This window comes from Argiope bruennichi, chromosome 7 (genome assembly GCF_947563725.1).
Source record: "Argiope bruennichi chromosome 7, qqArgBrue1.1, whole genome shotgun sequence".
Lineage (NCBI taxonomy): Eukaryota > Metazoa > Arthropoda > Arachnida > Araneae > Araneidae > Argiope > Argiope bruennichi.
Genome location: NC_079157.1, coordinates 131034083 through 131058603, shown reverse-complemented (window position 1 = coordinate 131058603; position 24521 = coordinate 131034083). Strand labels below are relative to the sequence as shown.

General features: G+C 30.1%; 1 protein-coding gene across 1 annotated transcript in view; it reads right to left on the bottom strand.

The window, feature by feature from the left end:
• The window catches only part of LOC129974972 (filamin-A-like), a 127732-nt gene extending 122048 nt beyond the window's left edge, over positions 1-5684 (bottom strand). Inside the window, exon 1 of the mRNA XM_056087798.1 lies at positions 5009-5684. Coding sequence (XP_055943773.1) covers positions 5009-5366 — 358 coding nt within the window. The 5' untranslated portion in view covers positions 5367-5684. The remainder of the gene's footprint in view (positions 1-5008) is intronic.
• Positions 5685-24521: the final 18837 nt, after the last annotated feature.

The window sequence follows — 24521 nt, the reverse complement described above, 5'->3', positions numbered from 1 at the left end:
ACCAAGTAAACATTCATTTTTTACGAAACATGACAAATTTACCAACTTTGTTTGTATGTCTTTAAATTCGTTCGAGCATCACTCTTAATTGCCCAACACTACAAAATAATTCAATTTTCGACGAAAATTCACGCTTACTAATGTTGTTTCTAACAAAGCTAATTTTATTTAATTAAAATTTAAATAAGAATAATTTATTTTAGAGTGATGCTTTTTGTAATCAATTTCATCGATCGAATCCTATATTTTTCATTAACAGAAACATATTTTCAGATAATTTTCCTTCCTTAACTGCAAATCAAAATAATTTGCTACAGCTTAGAAACAGGTGTCGCTCCTCGGAATTTTAATATTTGTTTCATGAATTTCATGAATTCTAAAACAAAACAAATAATAACGAAAAGACTTGATTTTTATTCCCTCTAATACACCTCTCTTACAATAATTATCCCTCCTCTTCCCTCTTATTAAAATAATTCCATTGAATAGACTCAAAAAGTAATTTTTCGCTTTAGCGGATTAACTTGGGCGAAAGAAAAGCTGTAAAATCGGAAGTGAATTAAAAAGTGAATTTTGTTGTTAAGTGCTTACATATATATATTTTTTTTAAAATTGTATTTATTTATTTTTTTTAATTCAAGAACATAAACCAAATTCTTTAATTCAATCAAAATTTACTGTATGGCTTTTTTTTTTTTTTTTTAATTCTACATTTTAAAACATTGCAGAACATTTGGTTAAGATGCACATTCGCGAGCAAACCATTTCTTGATTAAATAATTCTTAAAAATTCTATCAATCAACCCTAGAATTATTTTTGTACACTTAACAATTTTAAATTTCTCCTATTATTAACTTACCTTACCTAATGAAAAGATAAGATTTTTTTAGTTTGGTATATCCGGTTACAGTACTAAGGAGAGAATAATAAATTATGATTTAACAGCAAAACTGCAACTTGAATGATGATTCACTGCATAAAATCACATACGATCTTACTATTACTATCTGTACTCCATTATAAAAGATTTTATTAACAAAGAAACATTTGATATGCTACAGCGTGATTTTTTTTTCTAAATGTTCATTAGCTTAAATTCATGATTAATATCACATATTAATTCACGAAATCTGCTATTGATCTTGAAATATCAGATAGACAAAATTATTTAGATTGTTATCACTAACAAAAAAAAAAAGAATAAAAACAAAACTTTCACAATTTTTTTTATTTTTCAATGATTGAAAATGTTTGTCTTATCAAAAATGTATAAATGTATGATGTATAAAATGTATTTGTCACAAAGCATAAGAGAGCAACTTTAATGCATTCCAAAATAATAATAATACATTTTTTAAATTATCATTTCCTTATATTTGAAATATGTAGTCCCTTCTTTAATTGTTTTATAAAATTAATACAGTTATCCATTTTTTTATTCATTGCAAATGAATAAAAATAAGCTATAAGAGAAGTCAAAGTTTTCTCCGAAGCGTGAAAAAATGTTTGCAATTAGATTTCTGATATTACTGCTTTTTTTCTCAACAACATTTACATGTATTTAAAGCAAAATGAATATTGCAACTAATGCACATTCAAAGTTTACAAATAAAACACAGCCCCAACTTATTTATTTGAAATTATATTTTATGTAAATAATATAAATGGATTTCTCATATTTCTGAAAAAATAGGTAACTAAAAAAATAATTGTAACAGCTTGTATATTTAATATCTGTACTGTATAACAAATGCTAAACAAAATAATGTAATTTATAAAAGTTTGCTTCATTTAGAAAAACATGGTTTTCACAAATTCAGTACTGCTTTGTAAAATAATAGAGCTCGCGAAGCATTTTTAATACTGATATGTCAACATAATTACTACAAAATTAGCTATGCATTTAAATTGAATGATTTTATTAAAAAAGTATTTTTAGTTTAACTAAAACTTAAAAAAAATAATAATAATGTTGTTTTTTTAATTTATAAAAAACAAATATTTTGCAATAAAAAAGTAAATGAGGTATTTTTTTTTTATGGGAAATAGAATGGGAATAGATGAAAAACAAAAAAGCAGTAAAGTGAATATTGAATAATCTTTTACAATAACGAAAATAATGAATTTAATTATTTCTGAAGCTAGAATACAATGAATCCTTACTACACTAAATATGTTAAATTGACAATGACATTGGAGCTATTCTATAGTTTAATTTACCATCAGAACTTTAGAAAAAAGTCTTATCTGGAAAACCATACAAAAACTTCATTGGAAAAACAAAATATTTTTCTAGTAATTTAATACAAAGACTCTTAGAAAGAAAAAAAAAACATTTTTAAATGGTTTTGAAAAATTCAATAAAACAAATCTCACTTTTTTATTATTATTATATTAATAGACACAGCGAGATAAAAAAAACATTAGAGATTGAACTGTAAACATTTTCTATTATATATATACACACAGGCATAAAATCAGGCTTTAACGTGAAATATTTCTTACCATTATCAAGATTTTTTTAATTAATAAAATTTAAAAAATTGGTCCCTGAGGCCCTTAAGACTGATGCTTACATCAATTTTTATTTTATATGAAAATTCATGACCTTTCAATATATAATTACAGATTGTATGTCTTTATCAACCTTCAATTTGAAGAAATATATTGCTAAAGCAGTATTTCATTGTACATTCTCTATGGAAAAAATCTTTGACAGTTTCCCAGTTACAATCACAATATCGATTTCCCTAAATTTTTATTTTACATGAAAGCTCATGGCCCCTGGAAATAATATCAATGGCTATCCATTGATATCCATTTTGAAGATTTATCATAAAATAAAATGGAATTCAAGTTTACAATTTTATTAGAAAACTATATTTTTAATTAAATATCTTATGCCTACTTTAATTTCATGATTCCCTAAAAAAAATATTTTAAGCATCAAATCGTGACAGGTTGTGTTATTTGAAAAGCTTCTCTTATATGTGTATATGAACATTCCTTATGAAATTAAGTCCAATAATATAAACATGCCATTAAAAATATAATTATGCATACAATTCTTTTGATAAACACATTTCCATAGTGCAAAAATTCATTTTCTGATTCTGAAAATGTAAATTGAGCAGATAGTTAGCAAAATTTTTTCTGTAGCTTTCAACAATGGAAGAAAATTATTTATTAAATATTTGATGAGATAATGAAAAAGCTTTCATTACTGAAATATACTTCTCAGAATTATGCAAATAATAATAATAATAATTGTGAGAATTTAGCCAAAATTTGCAAGATAACTTTGTTAAAAAATATAACCAATAATTTTTCAAAATGTAATTATATATTTAAATAATTTAATTTTTTTTAAAAACTCATTCCAAGTTGCCCACACATTTTTTTTTAATTTGGCAGAACTAAATCAAACAATCTAACCTCTACAACATTATATTCTCCTTCATTATTAAAAGAGATTAATTTCAAAAACTACTAACTTCACCACTTTGAAAACATCACAAGTCATGTTCTATGTATGAGCATAATTTAAAGTCGTACCTTCTTTTGTTATGATAAGAGATAGCTCATCTGACTGATCATTAAATTAATACTATTAATATAGTGAATGGACAGGCACTTACTGAAGGTAGGTAATTAACATTCTAATTATTAAAAAAAAAACCAAATTATTAATATCTCATAGAATATCTCATAGATTTTGATACTTTCATTTTCTAGAATGTAAAAATTTCCATGGTCTCAACAGGAAAAATAAAAATAGGTTTGATCAGACTTTTACTTTCAAATCTAGATAACAGAAAACTTTATAGATTTCATATATACTTATAAAAATTTAGATTAAAACAAACCAAAAGAGCTATATTTAAAATTCAAATAATTTTTAAAAATTATAACAACTAGAAATGATTTGTTACTGAATTTTAGACCTTAAATTTTTCTGTTTCAATGAATTCTTTGCATATTGTTTTCTAGTCTCATACTCATTCTATACTTTATTAACTTAATTTTCAATAAATGAAATTAAGCTAACAATTATTTGATAGTTTCACAAACCGGAGTTCAGCAAAATTTGATACAAATATCTGGCAAAAGAAAATTTCATCTGAGAGTCATTCATAATTGCCTTTAAAATCAAAATATTCAGTGTTTTTTATCAAGTAAATTTAATGCTTAAATAAATTTAAATGAAAAATTTTAAGGGGAGGGAATAATCAAAGACTAATAAATGTAAATACAAAATAAAATTCAAATTAATTTTCAATTTACACTACATAAAAATAATAGAGTATTATATCATTGCATTTTAACTACTATTCAATGAATCAATAAGAAAAGAACCTTGCATAAATTTTCCAAATATAATTTGGTGTAGATTTAAAAGTACATGATATAACCGAGTAGAATTTAATTTGAAACAACAGCTTTCATTATTTTATTGTAAAATTCAATATTTATAATGAAACTTATTTAATTTATGCATTATGTTTAATATACAGACTAATGTTCTAGAATCTCCTCTCCCATTTTTCTAATAATTATCATGAAGGTTAGATTTTTTTTCCTCTAAAATCTATGTGAGAATATTTTTTTTTTTTTTTTTTGACTAAGCATATTTAATTTTTGCTCAGGCTTTATTTCATACATACTATCCTTTTTGAAACGCTGTTCATAAAACAATTCATAATTAGATGCATTTTTGATTTCAGATAACTTTTTATCCTAATTTAAGCTATATTGCATTAAGTAATTTATTTTTAAGATAAGATTTATTAGACTTTTCTACAAATAGTTCAACTTGAGTTGTTACTAATAATAATAAACCATTACAGCTAAATGCATTGTTTCACATATATCTGAGAGATTTAAATAGTGATCACTTATTTTAATTAAACAAATATATATTTAAAATATTCAAATTAGTTTGAATAGCACATATTTTGGTGTGAGTTTATTAAAACCATTAAGAAAAGCAGGGGAAAAGGTACTCACCTATATTGACTAATTTAATATTATCTGATGCCATAGCCTGAAGAGCAGTTTGCACATTTTCCAGACACTGGTGTTGATTTAAAGGCTTTCTTATTTTCTTCAATTTTCTTTTCTGTAAAACTTCAATTAATGCAATAAGCCTCAGCCCGTCACTAAAATCTGTTGCTAAATTCGTTATGGACATACCTAAAGGTCGGATTTGTTCATTCACCCAATTTTTGAACGTCTTTTCTTGTATTTCCACCCAAATATACTCATCCCCTTTGATATGCATAGCTCTGGCTGCATGTCCTTCAGGTGATCGAGCTTTTAAACCAACGTTAGTAAAACCTACATCTCCAAATTCTTCAGGTTCCATTTTTCTCAAAAATGATTCGTATTTATTTACTTTTCATGCTTTTTTCATCCTCTAACAAGCAGAGAAACCTGTTCTAAGTATGACCTTGCACGCCGTAGAAGTGATATTTGATTCAATCATATATATCTTCGATTAATTATACTTTCTAACACACATATATTTGATAGAAATATCCACATTAAGTTTCAACTACAAAACCGCATGAATGCATATTCGATCTGTATCCGCTAAAGGACTTCTGAAACGTTCCATTCCCAACTCGAAAACAAAACAGTTTCAGATATACAGAGAAGCCGCGGAATTTGACAGACACGTTTACAACAGGTTTCACCCTAGCAACGTGCAGTGGCATCATTTCACTTCCTTATAGTAACAAACCAAAAATACGTCATCAAGAGAAACTGATGAACACATTGTACTGAAATTGTATTTTCTTGTCTTCAACAAATCTCTATGCAAAACCGATAACTCAATCCAAGATTCGGTAGAAAAACAAACAATATTTTTTCCATCTTAGAAGAAGTTTGAATATTTAACAGATTTTAATTTGACAATTTTTTATGATGAACATATTCTAATGATAAGGCAAACAATACAATTTCATAGTTTATTTGAAAGAAATTTTTCGTGATCAATGAAAAGACAATAAGCGCCTAGATAAATTTACAAAAGCAACATAGACAATTTTAAAAAGTCTCACTAGGCAGCAAGAAATGTCACTCACTAACACCAACTCTCTAAAAAGTATTTGCTTGACATTTTACATTCATGTCTTTAAAAAATCGCGTCTCCATACCACTACAAGCTTATTATTATAAATAATGAGATAATTCCATCAAATGTGGATTTTTCCAACAACATGCTAATAGCCTTGTTACAATGATACTTTTGTTTTCATTTTGATTACATAACCATCTTAAGATAAAAATTTCATAGTCCACATTAATAATTTGGACAATCACGATTTCAGAAAGTTTCAGTGTGAATGCATTCTCAAACTGCAGAGTACACTATTTAATCCAAAAATCTCAGCTTCACAATTTCTTGAAAAAAATGCTAATGATAATTTAAGAAAATTCTTCCGTGACTTTTTTTTTTTTTTTTTTTTGTAAATATTAAGCCATGTTTATACTTAGCCATTTATAAGACGGTCTGTATGCAGCGCATGTCCATAAAGGGAAGGATTTAGATTTGCCACAATTTCATAAATAGATTCAGGCATTCCATACTTGGCTATAAATTACCGGTTTAGCGTCAATGAAATTTTCTTTTTCACTACGTATCGTATTAAAATGATCGATATTTATGCAAAGGAACATAGTAAAATAAAAAAAAAGAAGGTCAACATAAAAAAATTTGGAAAACTAAAAAAATGGCAAATAAAAGGAAAACACACACACACACAATCTCACATCAGAAATAACGAAGAGCAAAAAATGCTGGAATTAATCTATGACAAGTGATCAATTCTTTCACGAAAACAAACCGTCAATTTTGTAAGTAGAAAAGTTTATTTATAGCATTTTGCCGATGCTAAATACTGATGCAACATAACTAATGGTGTCCAGGACAGGAATGGTTTCTTCTGAAGTGGAAAATAAATGAGAATAGGCAGGTGAATGTATGAAATTGATTTCATTCTTAGTCATTTGATACTTTGAATATATATTGAAGCAACCTTAGTCATTTTATATAAATTGAAATCTGAAAGGGAAATTTTCAAAAGGAAAAGAACTGTTGCTCTTGCTTCATTTACGAATTTATACAGTTATATTGATGATTATATCTTAAATGCTGGTGATAATTTAACTGTAAATACTGAAGATTTGGATGCTGAAACTAATGCAGCTAATGAATATAATCGAAAATTCAAACGACTGAATTTGATTTTTAAAGCAAGTGTAAAAATACTTTTGAAGAAAAGACGATACTAGCTAGATGCATTTAATCTCCAAAAGAAAATGTAAGTCACCGCAGCTGGAGCTGAAAAAATTTTGGGGAGAAATTAAGGAGTGCCTACCGTTTTGAGAATTATACTACTTTAGAAAAATTGATGATGACTCCAACATTGATAAAGTTCTCAAATTTCAATATTTGATGCAATCAACTATTCCGAATTCCAAAAACTCGCGAATTAGTTAAAAGTTTTCTGCCATCTTACTTAAACTATTACAAAACAGTTGACTGTTTGAAATCATGATTCGGCAAAGATGATCTGGTAGTTAAATATTATGTTCGAGAATTCATGAAACTAACTTAAGTATTTAACCTTAAAGAAAAACAAGAGAATGTTCAATTGTTTGTGACCGCATTGATATTCAATTCAGATCATTGGAGACTCTCGGTGAAACTACGGCAAAATAAGCTGCTACGTTATTTCCATTCGGCCAATGATGTCCTATTTTTCTTAAGATTTTTTACAATTTTTCCAATTTATTTTTTAAATTTTTCCTAAAATTTTCTCTGCTTTTCTGAAAAATTTTCACTATTTTAGCCTTAAAATTTCCCTATTTTTCTTAACATTTTTTTTAATTTATCCCTAAAATTTATCCTTGTTTTTTCTTAAATTTTTTCCCTGTTTTTCTCTATTTTTCTATACAATTTTCTCCGTTTTTCACTATTATTACGATTATTCTTATTGCGATAATCCAATTCAAGTTTCAAATACGGTAGGAATCTGGTCAAAAAGCACAGTGCTAAGAATAGGCCTGTTTTCCGCGCATGTGCAAGGTCTTCACACTTAATATTTCAAGCATAACAGCTTATATTAAAAAAATGTAATACTGAAGATAAAAATAAAAAGAAAATTCTTAGCTGAGTGTTAAAAGAACATATTATCTTCGAAATGTCTTTCAAAAGGTGCCTATTTGCGTAATTTTTTTTATTAAATGGATGTTTTTATTTTGGTATTCAATGAAGATTATCTCGTCTATTATTGAATTGCATTGACATCTATACTATGTTTGTTTGTTGTTTGTTTGTTTCTTATGGCACTTGCCACTGACAAGCCCACTGTTACGAAGACAGCGATTTAAGCCTGAGGGGGAACGTCTCTTATTTTTTATAGCAGCGCCAACTAGGGCCAAGAGTACGACTTTGCCACTCACGCATCACTCATTCGCTTGCACAACCCCTTTTTACAGGAGGGCACATTCACACATCTCACAGATAGAACAACAGAAGAACAACCATGCCCAAACCGGGACTCGAACCCGGGACGCCCAGATCACGGGGAAGACGCGCTACCCCTATGCCAGGACGCCGGCTCTATACTATGTAAAATACTGTACTATGTAATATATACTAAATACTATGTAAACGTCTATCTTAATTGCATTGATCTACACACTTTGCATGTCATACATTACTATATATAAAAAAAATTACTAATATATGACGTATCATTCAATTTTACCAAAAAATTGAATTTGATTGAAGATATTTTTGAAATTGATATTAATGCCAGTTTTTATTTAAATGGTTTGGAAATCTAATATAAAACTTTAAAAAAATTAGTTTCTAAATTATATTATAAAATAATATTATTTGGTAATAAAAAATACTCCAAAAAGTCGATGAACGAAAGCTTCACACTAAAAAATGTCAATGCATTAAGCCGTGTTCCAACGATCCGTGAATCTTCAGACAGGAGATACTTTCCCCTCTTGACCCTCTCTTGCGGTTTTCTTTGATGCCTGTCCATTTTACCGACTGTCGGTAAACCAGATTGGTGTGGTGGGGAAGTTTGGAGAGGGGATGCCATTCAGGTGTCTTTCTCGCTATCTGACCATGGTTCAAAATTACTAGGTCTGTCCCAAAAGAGCCGGGACGTAAATATAACTAAACTAAACCTACAAAAGGCTTTTCCCTGTATTTGAATTTGGAGGAAACTACACAAAAAGCAATCAAAGAATTTTTTAATTAAGTATTAAATAGCCTTTTGTAACTTATTGCATTTATATTGTTTCCACTAATTAAAAAAATGTCTGATATTATTCTCACTAATTTAAGTGATCTGACGTTAAAGAATGAACGAAATGGGAGTACTCATCTCTAAAAGGGAAGTGGTCGGTTTGAGCAACGATGACACTTTGGAGGGGGAAAAAAAGACAGAATATCCTTAATACTGATTCTAGCAGTTCTGATTCTCTAGCAGAAAAGAAAAATAGGACTGTAGCCCCAGAATTTGATAATTAATGTAAATGATTACTACTCAAAATGAATCCCTTTCAGTTAAACAAAAGACTAATCAATATTTTTTTATTTTAATAGCTTAAAGGAAAATAGCTACCTTCAGTGGCAACCATTCACACACCATACAAGTCTGGTTTAGTTTAATTCTATTAACGCCCCGTTTTAAAGCAACACTAGGGCTATTTTGGGACTTACCTCGTAATTTTGAACCACGGTCAGATGGCGAGGATGACACCTGAGCTGGTACCCCCTTTCCGAGCTTCTATATAACACCAGCGGGAGGACGATTGGCCCCGACGGATTTGATGTGCACCAGACCCGCTTACATGATGGTTCTTCGACGGAATCGGATCTGGAAGCTAAAATCTTTCGGTTCCAATGCCGAGATCTTACCACAGGGCCTCCGCAGCCAAGTATGGAAGGTGTTAAAGCTTCAAGATCATTTTCATCAGACACATATGAATCTAACTGTCGAACCTAAAAGATTGTCAACAATACTACAATGATATGCAACTTTAGGACTGAATTGCGCCCACGTTTAAGTTCCAATTTTCAAATAAAAATTCTTGATTAAAGAGTAGAATCAATGTAATGTGCATTATCCCTTAAGTGGACAGAGTGCTCCCATGCACCATACAAATAATAATTTAGTCATGTTACAGTAAAATACAATTGACAAGTCAACAATATTTTAAAGCATTCCTGCACAATAAACAGAGCATATTAATTCATTAGCTATACATAAAGTGGTGAAATTATTTGTCGAATAAAATTGACATTAATCGGTCAGGTTTATCAGGTTGAAACTGACATAATCGGTGGGCTGCGTTATAATCTTATTACTCGATAACTTTCGAAATGGGAGTAGTTGGGGAAAGAAGCATTATTGATAACTTATCTAGGGATCATGACTTTTCATGCGAAATAGAAACTGGCGAAATCGAACTAGTGGTTCAGGCTGGATGACTGGTTCATTTTTTCCCTTGTTATTTTAAATATAAAGATTGCTTGTACCATTTTAAATATGTAGATAAGCCCCTGTGAAAATCTCAGATACGGCATCTTTTACCACTCATAACTACCTTTAAAAAAATTTTTTTTTTTTCACATAGAATTATTCCAAAACAAATCTGGGTGGTAATTTTTTTCCCGCGACTGTACATTAGATTTATTTAACAGTAAAATATACTGTTTTTTTTTTAATCTAACTTATTAGACTACCATTATTTTAGTAACAAAATATCAACTGCAATTAATGAAAAAAAAATGCGGTACTGTAGCTTTTTAAGTACACTAAAAGAGCTTGTTCAAGCATTCGTTAAACACGTTGAATAAATTGGTACCCAATTTTATAAATTCTATGTTCAGTATTATAGCTATGAAATCGAATTCCTTTTCCAATTTTCTTTCTATTAGACTTTATGATAAAAATTTATACAATTTCAAGTGCTTCTAAATTTTTAGTACTTTATTTTCTAAAAAATTTTTTGGATAAAAGGTGTTTTAATAATTATTACTAATGAAAATTAAATATTTTTATAGAAAAATATTAAGTATGCATACTCAAATTAGAAAATTCTTAGTATTAGATATCAATGCTCATTTTCCTCTCTTTAAATAGAATCTCCCGTTATGTACACTGTTAAAGCTGCGCATGCTTAAAATACCTATACACTTTTATGCCCTTAATATTTTTGAAGCATGAACACTCAGAAATCTAGAGGGTAAATTTCACGACGACATTTTAGGGTCGTTTAAATGTGGATATAAACTTGGAGATAGACTTTCGATTCCTAGTTAAAGTCATGGTATTTTACTTTAAGAAGAAAAATTCCAAATATATAATATTATATGAATATATAAATATTTAAATACATTAAATATTTTGATTAAAATTTAAAAACAAAGTTTAGCAATGAAGAGTAAAACACATAGTAAAATTTTCCAAATTCGCAGCTCGGAGAAAAAAAAAAATGAATTTTTATTGCAGAATTCTAATCATCCACAATATATAAATCGAAGAATAATAGTATAAAAATCAACATACCCAGGTAAAAATACGATTTTAAGTCACAAATGGCAATACATCTGTATATATTTAATAAAAGATTTTAATAAAATAGTAAAAATAAAAATGTTAACTTATTTTTAGATAAATTTTAAAGTGGAAAATGAGAAATAGTGCAACGAAACTTCCAACTGTACAATTCACATCCAACTCGTACAAAAAAATTAAGAAAAAAAATTGTCATTTTTTAAAGTAAAGGGCCTCAAAAATTTACTCGCTTACACTCACGAAATATAGAAAGGAAAATGCAAAATAGTAAATAATTATAAACTTTAAATTCGAATTGGAGATTTTAAAATTTAATAAAGAAATTTCAAAAAGGAAAGAAAAATTCGAATTCCATAAATTTTACTCCATTTCTAGATCATGAACAGTTCAACTAATTTCTTATATAAAATATGCATCACACACTAGCCCAGCGAAATGAATCAACATTTCTAATTTGAATGTTTATACTCTAGCAATAAACTAGCAAATAAATTCTAATGGTAATTAGAGTAAATAAAGATTTTGGGTAAAGATGGATTTATATTTAAACTGAATTGGCCATTTATACTTAAGCTGAAACTAAAAAACTTCCATCCTTTACTATTAAGTAAAGGATAGAAATTAGTAATTTATCTTAAGAGTTTATTTATATCAATTCAATAGTTTTCAGACGATGTAGATGTATGTACCATCTTCAATTTAGACTACGAATATGTTAGCAATGTTGTTTCTAGAAAATATTCAAGTATCAAAACTAACAAATATTTCAAAATATCGGAATATTTATTAATTAAATAAAAAAATTGAATTAGAAATGAATAAATTTTATTTGCAACAAAAAAACATTGTACAAAAACCGATGGTTTACAAGAGTTGCAATATAAAAAGTAGAATATAAATGCATTTGAAATAAGAATTCATAACAGGTATCAAAGCAAATTGGGTTTTTCAATTTTATGTAAAATGCTTAAGAATTCCTGCAGTTCATTAACAAGAATTCATTCAAAGCATTTTTTTAAAAAATAAACTGAAGAGTTTTCTTCGAATTTTATTAATGAATTAACAGAATAAGAGTTGCAATTAGGAGTTTCATACATTTAAAAAAATTACTGCATAATAACATATAGCGAATTTTTAATTATAATTTCAGCGATTGTTTTCAATTGTATAATACAATTCAGAACGAATGAAAATTAAATATTGTATGTAATATCTAAGAAAATATTTTTCCAAATTTAATACCCAAAAATTCTGAACAATCAGCTGCTAAAAGGTTTCATTTTCATTATCAAAAAGAAGCAATCAACACTTGGTTATTGCAACATCCAGTCACCCTTTTTCCTCAAAATATTATGCTTTATTCACAAAAATCTATTTCCCGAATGAAGAATCTTCCAAATTTATCCACTTGCAATCGGGGAGGAATATAGAAAGTTAATTTTTGACTTTAAATTCGAATGAAGATAAATACCAATTAAAGACATTGAAATTTCTATGAAAAACAATGTTAAAAAGACCCAGAGAAATTCAAATTCTACTATTTTTCTAAAGCATTACCTTCTAATCTGTTGTAACTACACTCTTATCAATCCACTAACAAATTCTAATAATTTTTATTCAAATTAATAAAAGGATTTTAGGTAAATGATATGAACAAATAACTATTAATTCATCTTTTGCATTTCTACTTTTCATTTGAATCCATTCAATATTCTTCTAACGACTTTGATGTATGCACCGTCTTAAACTAACACATTCGTAAACTGAATTTATAATTTCCCTGAGTTGTCTCCCATCGAAAAATTTGTCAGAGGAGTAAATATTCAGAAATTAAATACAAATATTACATTCAAAGTACATAAAATTTTATTTGCATATTTGATATACGAGAACAGGTCATTTACAAGATTATTACAACATAAAAAAGTACAATAATCCAGTACAGGTATGAAAACAACAAAGGCATATTTCATAAATTAAATTAGCTTAAGAAGAATCCAGTTTCATAAGTAAAACATTCGTTTAACATTAAATTAACATACTTGAGTTGGATTGTTTTATGCAGCATGAATTACTATAACTAGAGAAAAAACACTTATATAAATTGATGCATTTGGCAGAATTTCAATTGAAATTTCATTATAAAAATTTTATTTCAATGCGTAATGTAACACAGAATATACGAAATTTTGATATATTAAAGTATAAGAAGAATATAGCAAATTACTGAAAAGCTGAAAGTTTAGAACCCTAGATTGTCTCATGTTATTGGAAAAAGAAAAAGCGACCTGCCCTACATTTAGATTATTTAACATTCATCGCATCCATTCACTTTCCTTCAACAAAAGAGACGTATTCGAGTAGAATTTTATGCATATTATTTTATACTAATTATTAGAGCATCTTATTTTCTCTAAAAGCATACTGATCACCGTGGTGATCAGGCACGATGATCAAATGCTTTCTGAGAATCAAAGGATAATTTGATTGGCTGGCCGGCCGAGCCAATCAAAGTATGCTTTATCCGCGGACGTAAACTTTACATAAAATTAAAAGTCGAAGTAGCGAGATATTTAGAATTTTAAATTTACTATTAATCTTACTGTAACTATTGCCATTTTATTTTAAATTTAACATAAATAAAATGTTAATTAAAAAAATTGCAAATGGATGCAACGAACAGATTTAGTATATCTACACAGACTACGGTAAAAAATCTGAAATGTTAAAGAGATTTCAATTAATAACCATTGACATTAAATTTTGATTCGGAAACAATTAATGCGATTCATTATGAAATTCACATATGAAAAGGTAATGAAAAGAAACTGAAGGTAAATTTATAACAATTTTAGAATATTTATAGTTTTAAAAATGAAGTATTATTAAATTTACAATATTACCATAAAACGTCTCCTCAAAATACAGAATTATTTCATGTGTGTAAATACACGACTTAAGAATCATTAATATTTATTCAAAATATTTTTGAAATTTCAAACAATGTAAGAAGGCAAACATGCATGCTAACAGTACGTTTTGATTTATCCTTCATAGACAAAGGACATTTTTCTTGACAAGAGTTACTATTCGTATATTTTAAATTAGCCGAACATGCATATGACGGTTATTACAGCAGATTTCATAACTTTAGAGTTTACTTTGAGACGAAAATTCTTTTAAATTTAGATATCTTGGAAAACATAACTGAAATTAAGCATAAGACAATATACATATGATATTAAGCGTAAAATAATTTTGCATATTTAAAACAAATATTTGAAAGTGAATATCAGGATCAGTATGAAATACGAAATTCCTTTATATACTAGAATCATACACATATGGTCATAAAAACATATTGAATTATTTGACAATTCATTTTATAATCGCAAAGCGATCATTTTAATCACAAAGATCGTGAAGTTGTTTCACGAGCATAGACATCCAGTACAAAATGATACCAAAAGACAATTTTGAAAAATATGTAGGTAAAATGAAAAGCAGATCAGTGCACAAAAAAAAATTACATTTTTTAAATTTTGCTATAGTAATCAGTGATTAAAAATAATCTTAAATCTAATGGCGAAAAGGTTCATTTTTTACTCACAATGATGAAGTAATGCACTATGCAAATGAAATTGGTTTTTTTTTATTTCATAATAATTGTGATTCCTGCCAATATTGCTGGATCAATGAGAGCTCTGCTTGTCAACTTGTTGAGCTCTAATAAGATTAATAAAAATGTAGATTTTAAAGCGATTTTATCTGAAATGGAAATCAAACATTCAGTCTTGTTGGAAACTTTGTTTAGATTACTAGCAAAATTAAATACACTACCAAATTTTAAGTTATCCATATTAAAAAAAAACATTTCACTAATGTTGACTGAGAAATAATCATTTTAAAAACAAAGAAAAACAAGTATTGCATTTGAAGGGACCGAAGGAAAACCAATATTTTAAAGTTGGTATAAGAATAAAAGCTTCCAGACAATTTTAAGATGAAATTTTGATGGAATTGCCAAACACTTGTTTTGAATCGTAGATATTTTGCACACTTCAAGCTCTGCAAAGTTCAAAAAATATATATAAATATTCAGTATCATGGTTTTAGAATAGAATAAAACATTTCAAAGATGTATCGATATCCTCAAATAATGTTGATTACATGCATAATCACATTTCCACTGTGCAGATTATTTATGTATTCATTTTTAGTACTAATATAAAAGTTTAGGCGAAGCCAAAATTAATTTTACAGACTCATTTGCATTAATTGAACCTCCAGTCATAATTCCATTAAAAAGGCCCCGAATTTCAATCCAATTTCGATTTCCGAAGGCTCCAAATTTATCTTGTGCCGTGATCACTCGAGTTAAAACACGTGGACATCTGGAAAGATTAAATTAATAGATTAAATCCAATTATGGAGAAAGTCATTAAATGCCAGAATATAAAAGACTAAATTTTGATCTTTAAATCTACTCCTATAATTCAATAATCTGAAAGAAATTGTTTAATTGCTATCAATAGAAACGGAATCTACGTCTAGGATTTTTCCCACCAACAATTTACATTTTCATAATGCAACTAACAAATTAAATATAATTTAAAAATAATTAAGATTTTGATTTTTCCAGTAACTTCTGAGACATATGCGTGTTTTTATTCTCTATTAAAGTCAGAAGTGGCAAATAATGAATGCTCCAATAGCGTCCGATAGTCATTGTTTAGATTTTAGTCTACGGTATATTTTGTCATTCTCTCTAAACTTTCACAGAACCGCTTAAAAGCGCCGAAAAACGAACGCATCCTTGCATGGTGGAGAAAGGCCCGATGTTGAGAAATGAGCAGCATTCTTTTCATAGAGGTTTCAAATTTACTATATTACCGTTTATACACTTGAAAATCTAACGAGTTCGCCTTTCTGATTATTATATGCTGGTAACTGCGATTAATGAACTATTCAAAATTTTAAATATCAACTGCAATACGTTTGAATTGGCTCCAAAAATAACTTTAGCGAAGAAATGACTCAATTATGTAGAAACTTGTTTGCGTAACTCTCATAGGCACATGTAGATTGACCATACATTTCCCCAATGACAAGAAAGCACACATAGGCCAACTCCATTCTTGGGCAATGAATGACTTCAACATCTATTTACAGAAATCGATTTCCCAGTATTACACGAACGGTAATTCGATTCTTATTTTCAGAAACAATTAAAACTTCAATGTTTCCAGGACACTATGGTTCATGTATTTTTTGTGCCTTCGGAATACTTTCTAGAGGGTCCAAATAGTTTCCGGATATCATGCAACTCTGATATTTTTATTATAATGATTCAAGAACTTACCATGAGAACTTGATACTTCAAATTATCTTAAGGAAATTGGTGAGTATTGATGTCTTGTATATGGAACCGAGAAAGCGGTATTACTGATGGTGACTGCAAACTTTTATCCAAGAAAAAATGCATCCATAATGGTCTTAAGTTGTTTGACCTAATGAAATAAGAACATTTTTATGGGTCTAATAATTTCATAATCAAAAGTGATTGGATACAATTTTCAATTCGATTTGGCAGTTATAATTCGTGGAACTTACCAATATCAATTCAGTACCATTTTTTCTGCCAATCTAGACATCTCCCATATTTAGAATTTGCGGCTCGAGCCGAAATGGTATTCACTGCGCAGATGAGGAGTGGTATTAAGCCGTTGTTCAATTAAATGGCCTCTAATGTATTCTTTGCAGAATGCGCTGCTCTAATATCAATTGCAGGAGATCCTGCCTCTTTTGATTCATAAGACGTTCCGCCATGAGTAAACATGAGGAATTCCGTCAGAATGCCTTCAGATATAAGTAAAATAATTTAAAATGACATCTCCAAAGTTTTTGCTATTACACTAAAAACTGAAATTCTCATTCGTTTTTTCTGTTCATCCCTTGAAAATAGAGCAAGAAGTAATGACCATTCCTACTTAAGACTATGAGAAATCAACGTAATTCAGACTCGTCATTTAGAAGCTACTTTCCTGGAATATGCAGGGATTATAAATATTTCTCATTTTCAATCCACTGTGCAGGTCATTTTTCAATTCCGGTAACTTTTTGTACAAAGCTGATACAAACTTAGTCTAATATTTCAGGCTCTATAAATTATCCAATAAATCTTTGATCTGTTAGTCGGATTCCATAGAATCCGAATTCTGATATGCGCTTGTTGAAGCTCTATATCATCTGTTGTGCCGTGATCACTTGCTTCAAAACCTTTCAACTTCTGAAAAGAAAACGAGTCGATATGAAATCAAAAATACTATAAAATGAAAGAATATTAACATTTTATTTTTGCTCTTTTATCTACATCGAAAATTCTGAAATCTGATAAAAATCTGCTTGCAACTTCATTGACAGATATTAAAGATTTCCCGTTTTAATCAGGAAATTTTATAGCTCGCATCAGTTCATTTTTTCTTTTAAAAATTAAGCTATTAGCAATATTTGAAATGCATTTGTTAAACAATTCATCTAAATATTTGGTTTTAAAAAGTACTTCCAAATCTTTTCCGAGAGTTATAACCGTATATAGGAAAATAAGTCACATCTAATTTGTTAATTGCCGTTATAATAAGCATAATTGCTGATTATAATATAACAAAACGTTTATTCGCTAAACGCTAGAATACTCTTTAAAGCGACCCAAAAAATGCTTAGTGGTAAATTATATGAAATTTCATTTAATGAACTTCAATTTTAATTTTGGACGGTTGCATTTCAAATTTTATGAAATGTCATTTAGATGCTTGAAAAATAGAAAAACGAATGCGAGGACCTTACCAAGAAGCCTGTTTATTAAATGCAACTTATAAAGGATCGAGAAACATGGATTTTCGACCCTCTGGTTAAATAGTAATACATTTATTCATTCTGGAAAGTAAATTTTCCCTCAGTCCATATAGACAAAACAATTATCTTTAATGTTTTTTTTTTTGTCCTGTTACAGGTGCGTGTTGGAATAAATGATTTGAGAGTTACTGCTCCTGTACTACCCAAGTGATGACATGCAAATAGCCATCATAGTATTATGTCTCGCTTTTTGCAGCTTCCAGAAAGCTTACTTTGAGACGATTCGAATACAACTGGTTTCCTAACGCCATGACGCATTGTCAGTTATATTAATATAATTTACAAACTTACTGTGTCCTGGAATTCCTTGTACTTTGAAATCTTAAAAGAATACTTCCTCGCATCCAGCATTGGTGCAGATGGATAGCATTCACAGGGAACTGAGAAAACAATAGTGACGATTGACGTCGTGCATTTGCCAATCTAAACGGCATGGACACAGATGAGTTGTCCAACCTATAAAAAACTAACGAAATGAAAAAGTACATTTTTATTGCTTTAATTATCATAGATAAATTATTGCATCCAATCTTCATTTCGATATGGCAATTATAAATAGCATAACTTACCGATATTACTTCTATACGAAACCGAGAGAAAGTCCCTTGGCCATCCAGATGGCTGCTGTCAACACAATTTTTGCCAAGAGCTGAGAAGGCTGTCACTCCACATATGGGGAAAGACGTTGTTTCATTGCTCCAAAACATCTTAAGAGTCTACATAGAGCTGCTCTAATAATTGTAGGATTTGTTTCGTTGATAATTTCTGTGGGGTTGCATTTCTTTTAAATGAGTGCAAAATCAGATAAATTCAATGCAAACTTCCTGGTATGAATGAGGTAATTTAATGATCTCTAAGGTTATTTTAACACCAGAAACTCAAATTAAATATTCATTCAGAAAATTTTCAGAAACGGCACAAGAAAACAATCGCTGTGTCTCTTTCCTGTATCATTAGACTATACCAAGTAAAATCCACATAATTAGGGCACTTCCGTTACTTGAAAGCCACTTTTGTAGAATACCCAGAGATTATTTCTTCCTTATTCAATCAAAACACCAAAGTTCAGATTTCAACGCGTCTTAGAAGCTTTCCTAAAGTTTAAAAATATACAAATAGGAGGCTAACAGTTTAGAGTTTAATTTTAAAAGACGAATTAAAGATTATCTCGCGCTTATTTTTTTAATAAAAAAATTTGCTCTCGAATGGAACAACCTCTTTTAAAGTTGTACCGACCATTTAAGCTTTATGAAAAAGATAAGTTATTTTTTTTTTTATGTATCAAAGGATAGAGAAATACAATAGAAAATTTTCCTACTTTCAAAATAGCTACATTTAAAGACGATACCTCCAGTGCTTAGTTCGATTACATTTCTAACCCTTTTCCTATCCCTGATCTAGCCGATTACTGCCTTTCATTCAATTCAAAAGGTAATTAGAATTCATTCAATGTACAAGATCATTCAAATTTCTGTTTTTGGATTTTGATATGGAACAAACTAAATTATTTCTAATTTCTGGACTTGTGGTTGTTCAAATAGACTCAGCTACTTTATTTAGTAAAAATTATACTCCATTGCACCTCAAAAATATCTAGTCACTTTAATTGATACGCGAGCACGAATTGAACGAATTTTTTTGTAGGAAGGTGCGATGTTGTCACGTCAACTAGGGGAATAAATTCATATATAGAAAGAAAAGAACGACATCAACAATATTACTGTTCATATTATGGGTTGATGATTTTAATTTGGGGGGGGAGGGTGGTTAGAAGAATGCTTTATAATTTAAGATTACGTATACGGAATTAATACTGCCCAAGATAGCAAGAACCGCGAGCTGAAATTTAAAAAATAAAAGGCAGCTTTTAAACGAGATGTAGAAATTTTGGAATAAATTGTTTAATTCCCAATACACGAATAATTTTTTTTTTATTGCCACTGTACAATAAGTAAATGTAATTCGAAAAAAATATCTAGAGCTATATTAAGAATTTCATTTTTTAACGAGCCAAAATATTTTTTTATATCGAGCCCAGTCCTAAAGAAAACGCAGTAACCCAAATATTCTGAAAATCAAATATCTAATTTGACCGCAATGTGAATTCAAATCTATTCTGTTCATCTGTATGTTATTCAAGTGCCATTTGTCGATCCTTGTTATACCATGAAGAATTTCGATTATTCATTAAAATAATGCAATTTTAAATGTCGATTTGACCACAGTTATAATTATGATAGATTATCCGAAATATCACAAAACGAACAGCATTAAAACAATCGATTTATCTGTTATTCAATTCAGTTCAAGCTTATTCCTATGTAAAGTGGAAACTTCAAAACAAAAAGATTATTCTGTCATATAAATATATAGCAGTTAAATTTATGATATTCAAATCCAAAATGATTTTTAAAATTATCAAGAAAGTCCTGGTTTAATGTTAAACCTAATTCGGAGTCGCCTAATCATTCTGTTAAGCATTCTTCCCTTGTTTTCCTACTTCAAAGCAACGTTTCAAGCTCATCGCCGCCAATACACTTACTTTTTATTGAAATAATGGCTATCAACATGAAATTAGAGTCGAGAATGATAAGAATGAGCAAATCCTTGTACAATACACAAATGCAACCTCGTTTCCCTTCAGCCATTTCCATTTCCTCAATGTACACACACACACACAAGCATTGCCCAAGCCTCCACCATCAACCTCAAAACCCACAACTCGCACACAAGCATTGCCCACGCCTCCACCACCAACCTCAAAACCCACAACTCGCACACAAGCATTGCCCACGCCTCCACCACCAACCTCAAAACCCACAACTCGCACACAAGCATTGCCCACGCCTCCACCACCAACCTCAAAACCCACAACTCGCACACAAGCATTGCCCACGCCTCCACCATCAACCTCAAAACCCACAACTCGCACACAAGCATTGCCCACGCCTCCACCATCAACCTCAAAACCCACAACTCGCACACAAGCATTGCCCACGCCTCCACCATCAACCTCAAAACCCACAACTCGCACACAAGCATTGCCCACGCCTCCACCATCAACCTCAAAACCCACAACTCGCACACAAGCATTGCCCACGCCTCCACCATCAACCTCAAAACCCACAACTCGCACACAAGCATTGCCCACGCCTCCACCATCAACCTCAAAACCCACAACTCGCACACAAGCATTGCCCACGCCTCCACCATCAACCTCAAAACCCACAACTCGCACACAAGCATTGCCCACGCCTCCACCATCAACCTCAAAACCCACAACTCGCACACAAGCATTGCCCACGCCTCCACCATCAACCTCAAAACCCACTACTACCACAGGCATTGCCAGCGCCTCATCATTAAACCCCGAAACCACAACTAGCACACGGATTACCCACGTCTCCAACATCGACCCCTGAACCCACAACTCAAGCGTTCATTACCAACGCCGTCTGCTCTACCTCCAATCCAGGGTTCTCGTAAAAAACCCCACCGCCAATCCCATCCACAATTCTCACACCTACAGTCACATTACCCCGCTAACACCAACTCTCAATATTGCATACAATATACGATATCACGACTAATTAATCAAAACAATCATGTCTTGTCCATAACGCACGGTGAAGTAGCTTGCATATTTTATCATACATTGAAAATAGTCAAATTCCACGTCGTATCCATTCCAAATCGGACACCATTTGCAACGAATAACGCAAGAATGATTCGATTCTCAAATTTAAGAATAGATACTAGGATGTACGATTCTGTCTGAAAGCATACTGTAATATCGCTAATTTCTTCCTTGGCATTTCTTTAATTCACCGTTTCAAATTTTCGATCTCAATATTGGAGATTTTTTTTTGTGCTCGTATCAGTCGGATACAAAACTAATTTTCTAAATTCCAGCTAATACAGTTTTAAAATGCCAAATTAACATGGCTCGTTTCTGGCCGGAAATGGTTGAAATATCTCGATTGAAATGTTCCGATAGCTAGATAATGCTAATTAAATAGCACTCCTTAAAGGATCGTTTAAAATGCAGAAATAACAAACAAAATAATTGATTTATTCCATTAATATAGATTACACGAAGGACGTTAAAATAAGCAAAGATTAAAAATAATGACACAGACTAATATAGAAAAGTAAAAGAATTCTATTTAACTCGTTTATGACATTAAAAACCTAAACATAGACAAAGAATTATTTCAAAGAGCAAGAGAATGTTTATGGCACTAATCGGCAATTTCAGTAGGAAATATGGTTTCCACATACGAAGTAGCGCGGAGTACTTCAGGCGTAATTAAAAAACGACGTCATTTAACATTCTTTGAAAAGTATAGTAAAATTAGACTGTCATTAATTTTCTTGTATCCTTCTGTCCTCGGTTGATTCGATTTTCAGTTACCACTATCATTAAGAACTAATCGCTTCAAAAACATTCCGAATTCATCCAATTCACTTTACTATCCAGAAGGAAAATTTCGTTTATATAATGTACATTTTAACCTCGGCGTTTGAAATGTGTATTTGGCACGTAATTTCTCTAAATATTAAGGAAATTCCTCGATCTATAGCGTAAAAAATTAGTAGGAGGCGATTCTTTTATTTTTAGTACCTGAACTAACAGTTTATTCCTTATCTTGGTTTATCTTGCATTCGATAAAAATTCGAACATCAAGAATTAACTTCAAAATTAATTTTTATTCGAAAAACAGGTGCAGCTCTTCACCGAGTAGTTGATATTTGGACTTAAATTTCCTTACTTTAAGAATTTGATTTGTAATTCGCAATACGAAATTTGCCATATCAATCCATAAACAGAAGTTTGAATAACAGCCTGAAATCAGAAATTTGATTACTTTATGATATACCGAGTGAAATAAGTAAACGCTATTAAGAAATTTCGAGAATTGTCAACGAGTTCGATTAAGTAGCCCTAATAACTTCGAAAAACCCCGAAATAAACCTACACCGAAATTTAATGGTTTTTGATAAAGTTACAATCAATATTTAGAGGACGAACTGATCTCTAAATTAACAATCGCAAAAATTAATGAAACCGAACTAAAGTTTGAAAAATTCATCTTGGGAAATTTATCTAAAACTTTAATAGATTGTATCCGAAAGATAAACTGCGGTTTTTAGTTTGAGAGGATGTATGTATTGCCAGGTTTATTGGTTTGAGATTTATTCGTTTTAAGGCGGGCATTCGATTTCTCTATATTCAAGACTGTTCCTTTAAAATGTTTTCGACACTTCTCGAATTCGTGGGAGACACTAAAATCTAAACTTCTAGCATGAAGGAATGGGGAAGAATTCTTAATATCCGAATATTCGACAGAAGTAACCTCCAAGCAGATAGGGTACCACAATTATGCAGACAAACCTGGTTAGTCCAATGAGATGCGACAGCGGGAAATTCAGGAGAAAATATCGCCCTCTGTCCAAAAATAGCACAACATTATAGTAACAGTGTTGCTTTCTGAAACATCTTAGGACTAGTATTAAATTTTGAGCCGAAAAGTTGGAAGAATGACACTTGCAACGACGATGGATTCAAAATATACAGTCCATCACACAAGGAGAGTCGGGCATAAAGATGCAGGTGTCGCTCCACATTGTAGTCGAAATTGTCTTGCGAAATGACCTGAAAGAAATGGTGGTTATCTTGGCGCAAGTTATAAATGATAAATTAAGAGTTTTCTTTTTACGAAATGGGATGCGTTGTTATATTTTATACCGATTTTTTTGGAAAATTTTATGCTTGGTGAATATTTAACATCGCGAATAAGATGTGAGGGAATTATGGTCATTCAAAGAGGTTTTAATTTCTCATTAATCTAGGCAGCCAAAAATACTCTTAATATAATTGACAGTAACAAAATCGCTTAACAGTCGCTTTATAATCACAGAAATAATGATTTTTATGGCAAAAGGACCAGAATTAGATAAACTGCTTCAAACAATGTTGCACCATCTAC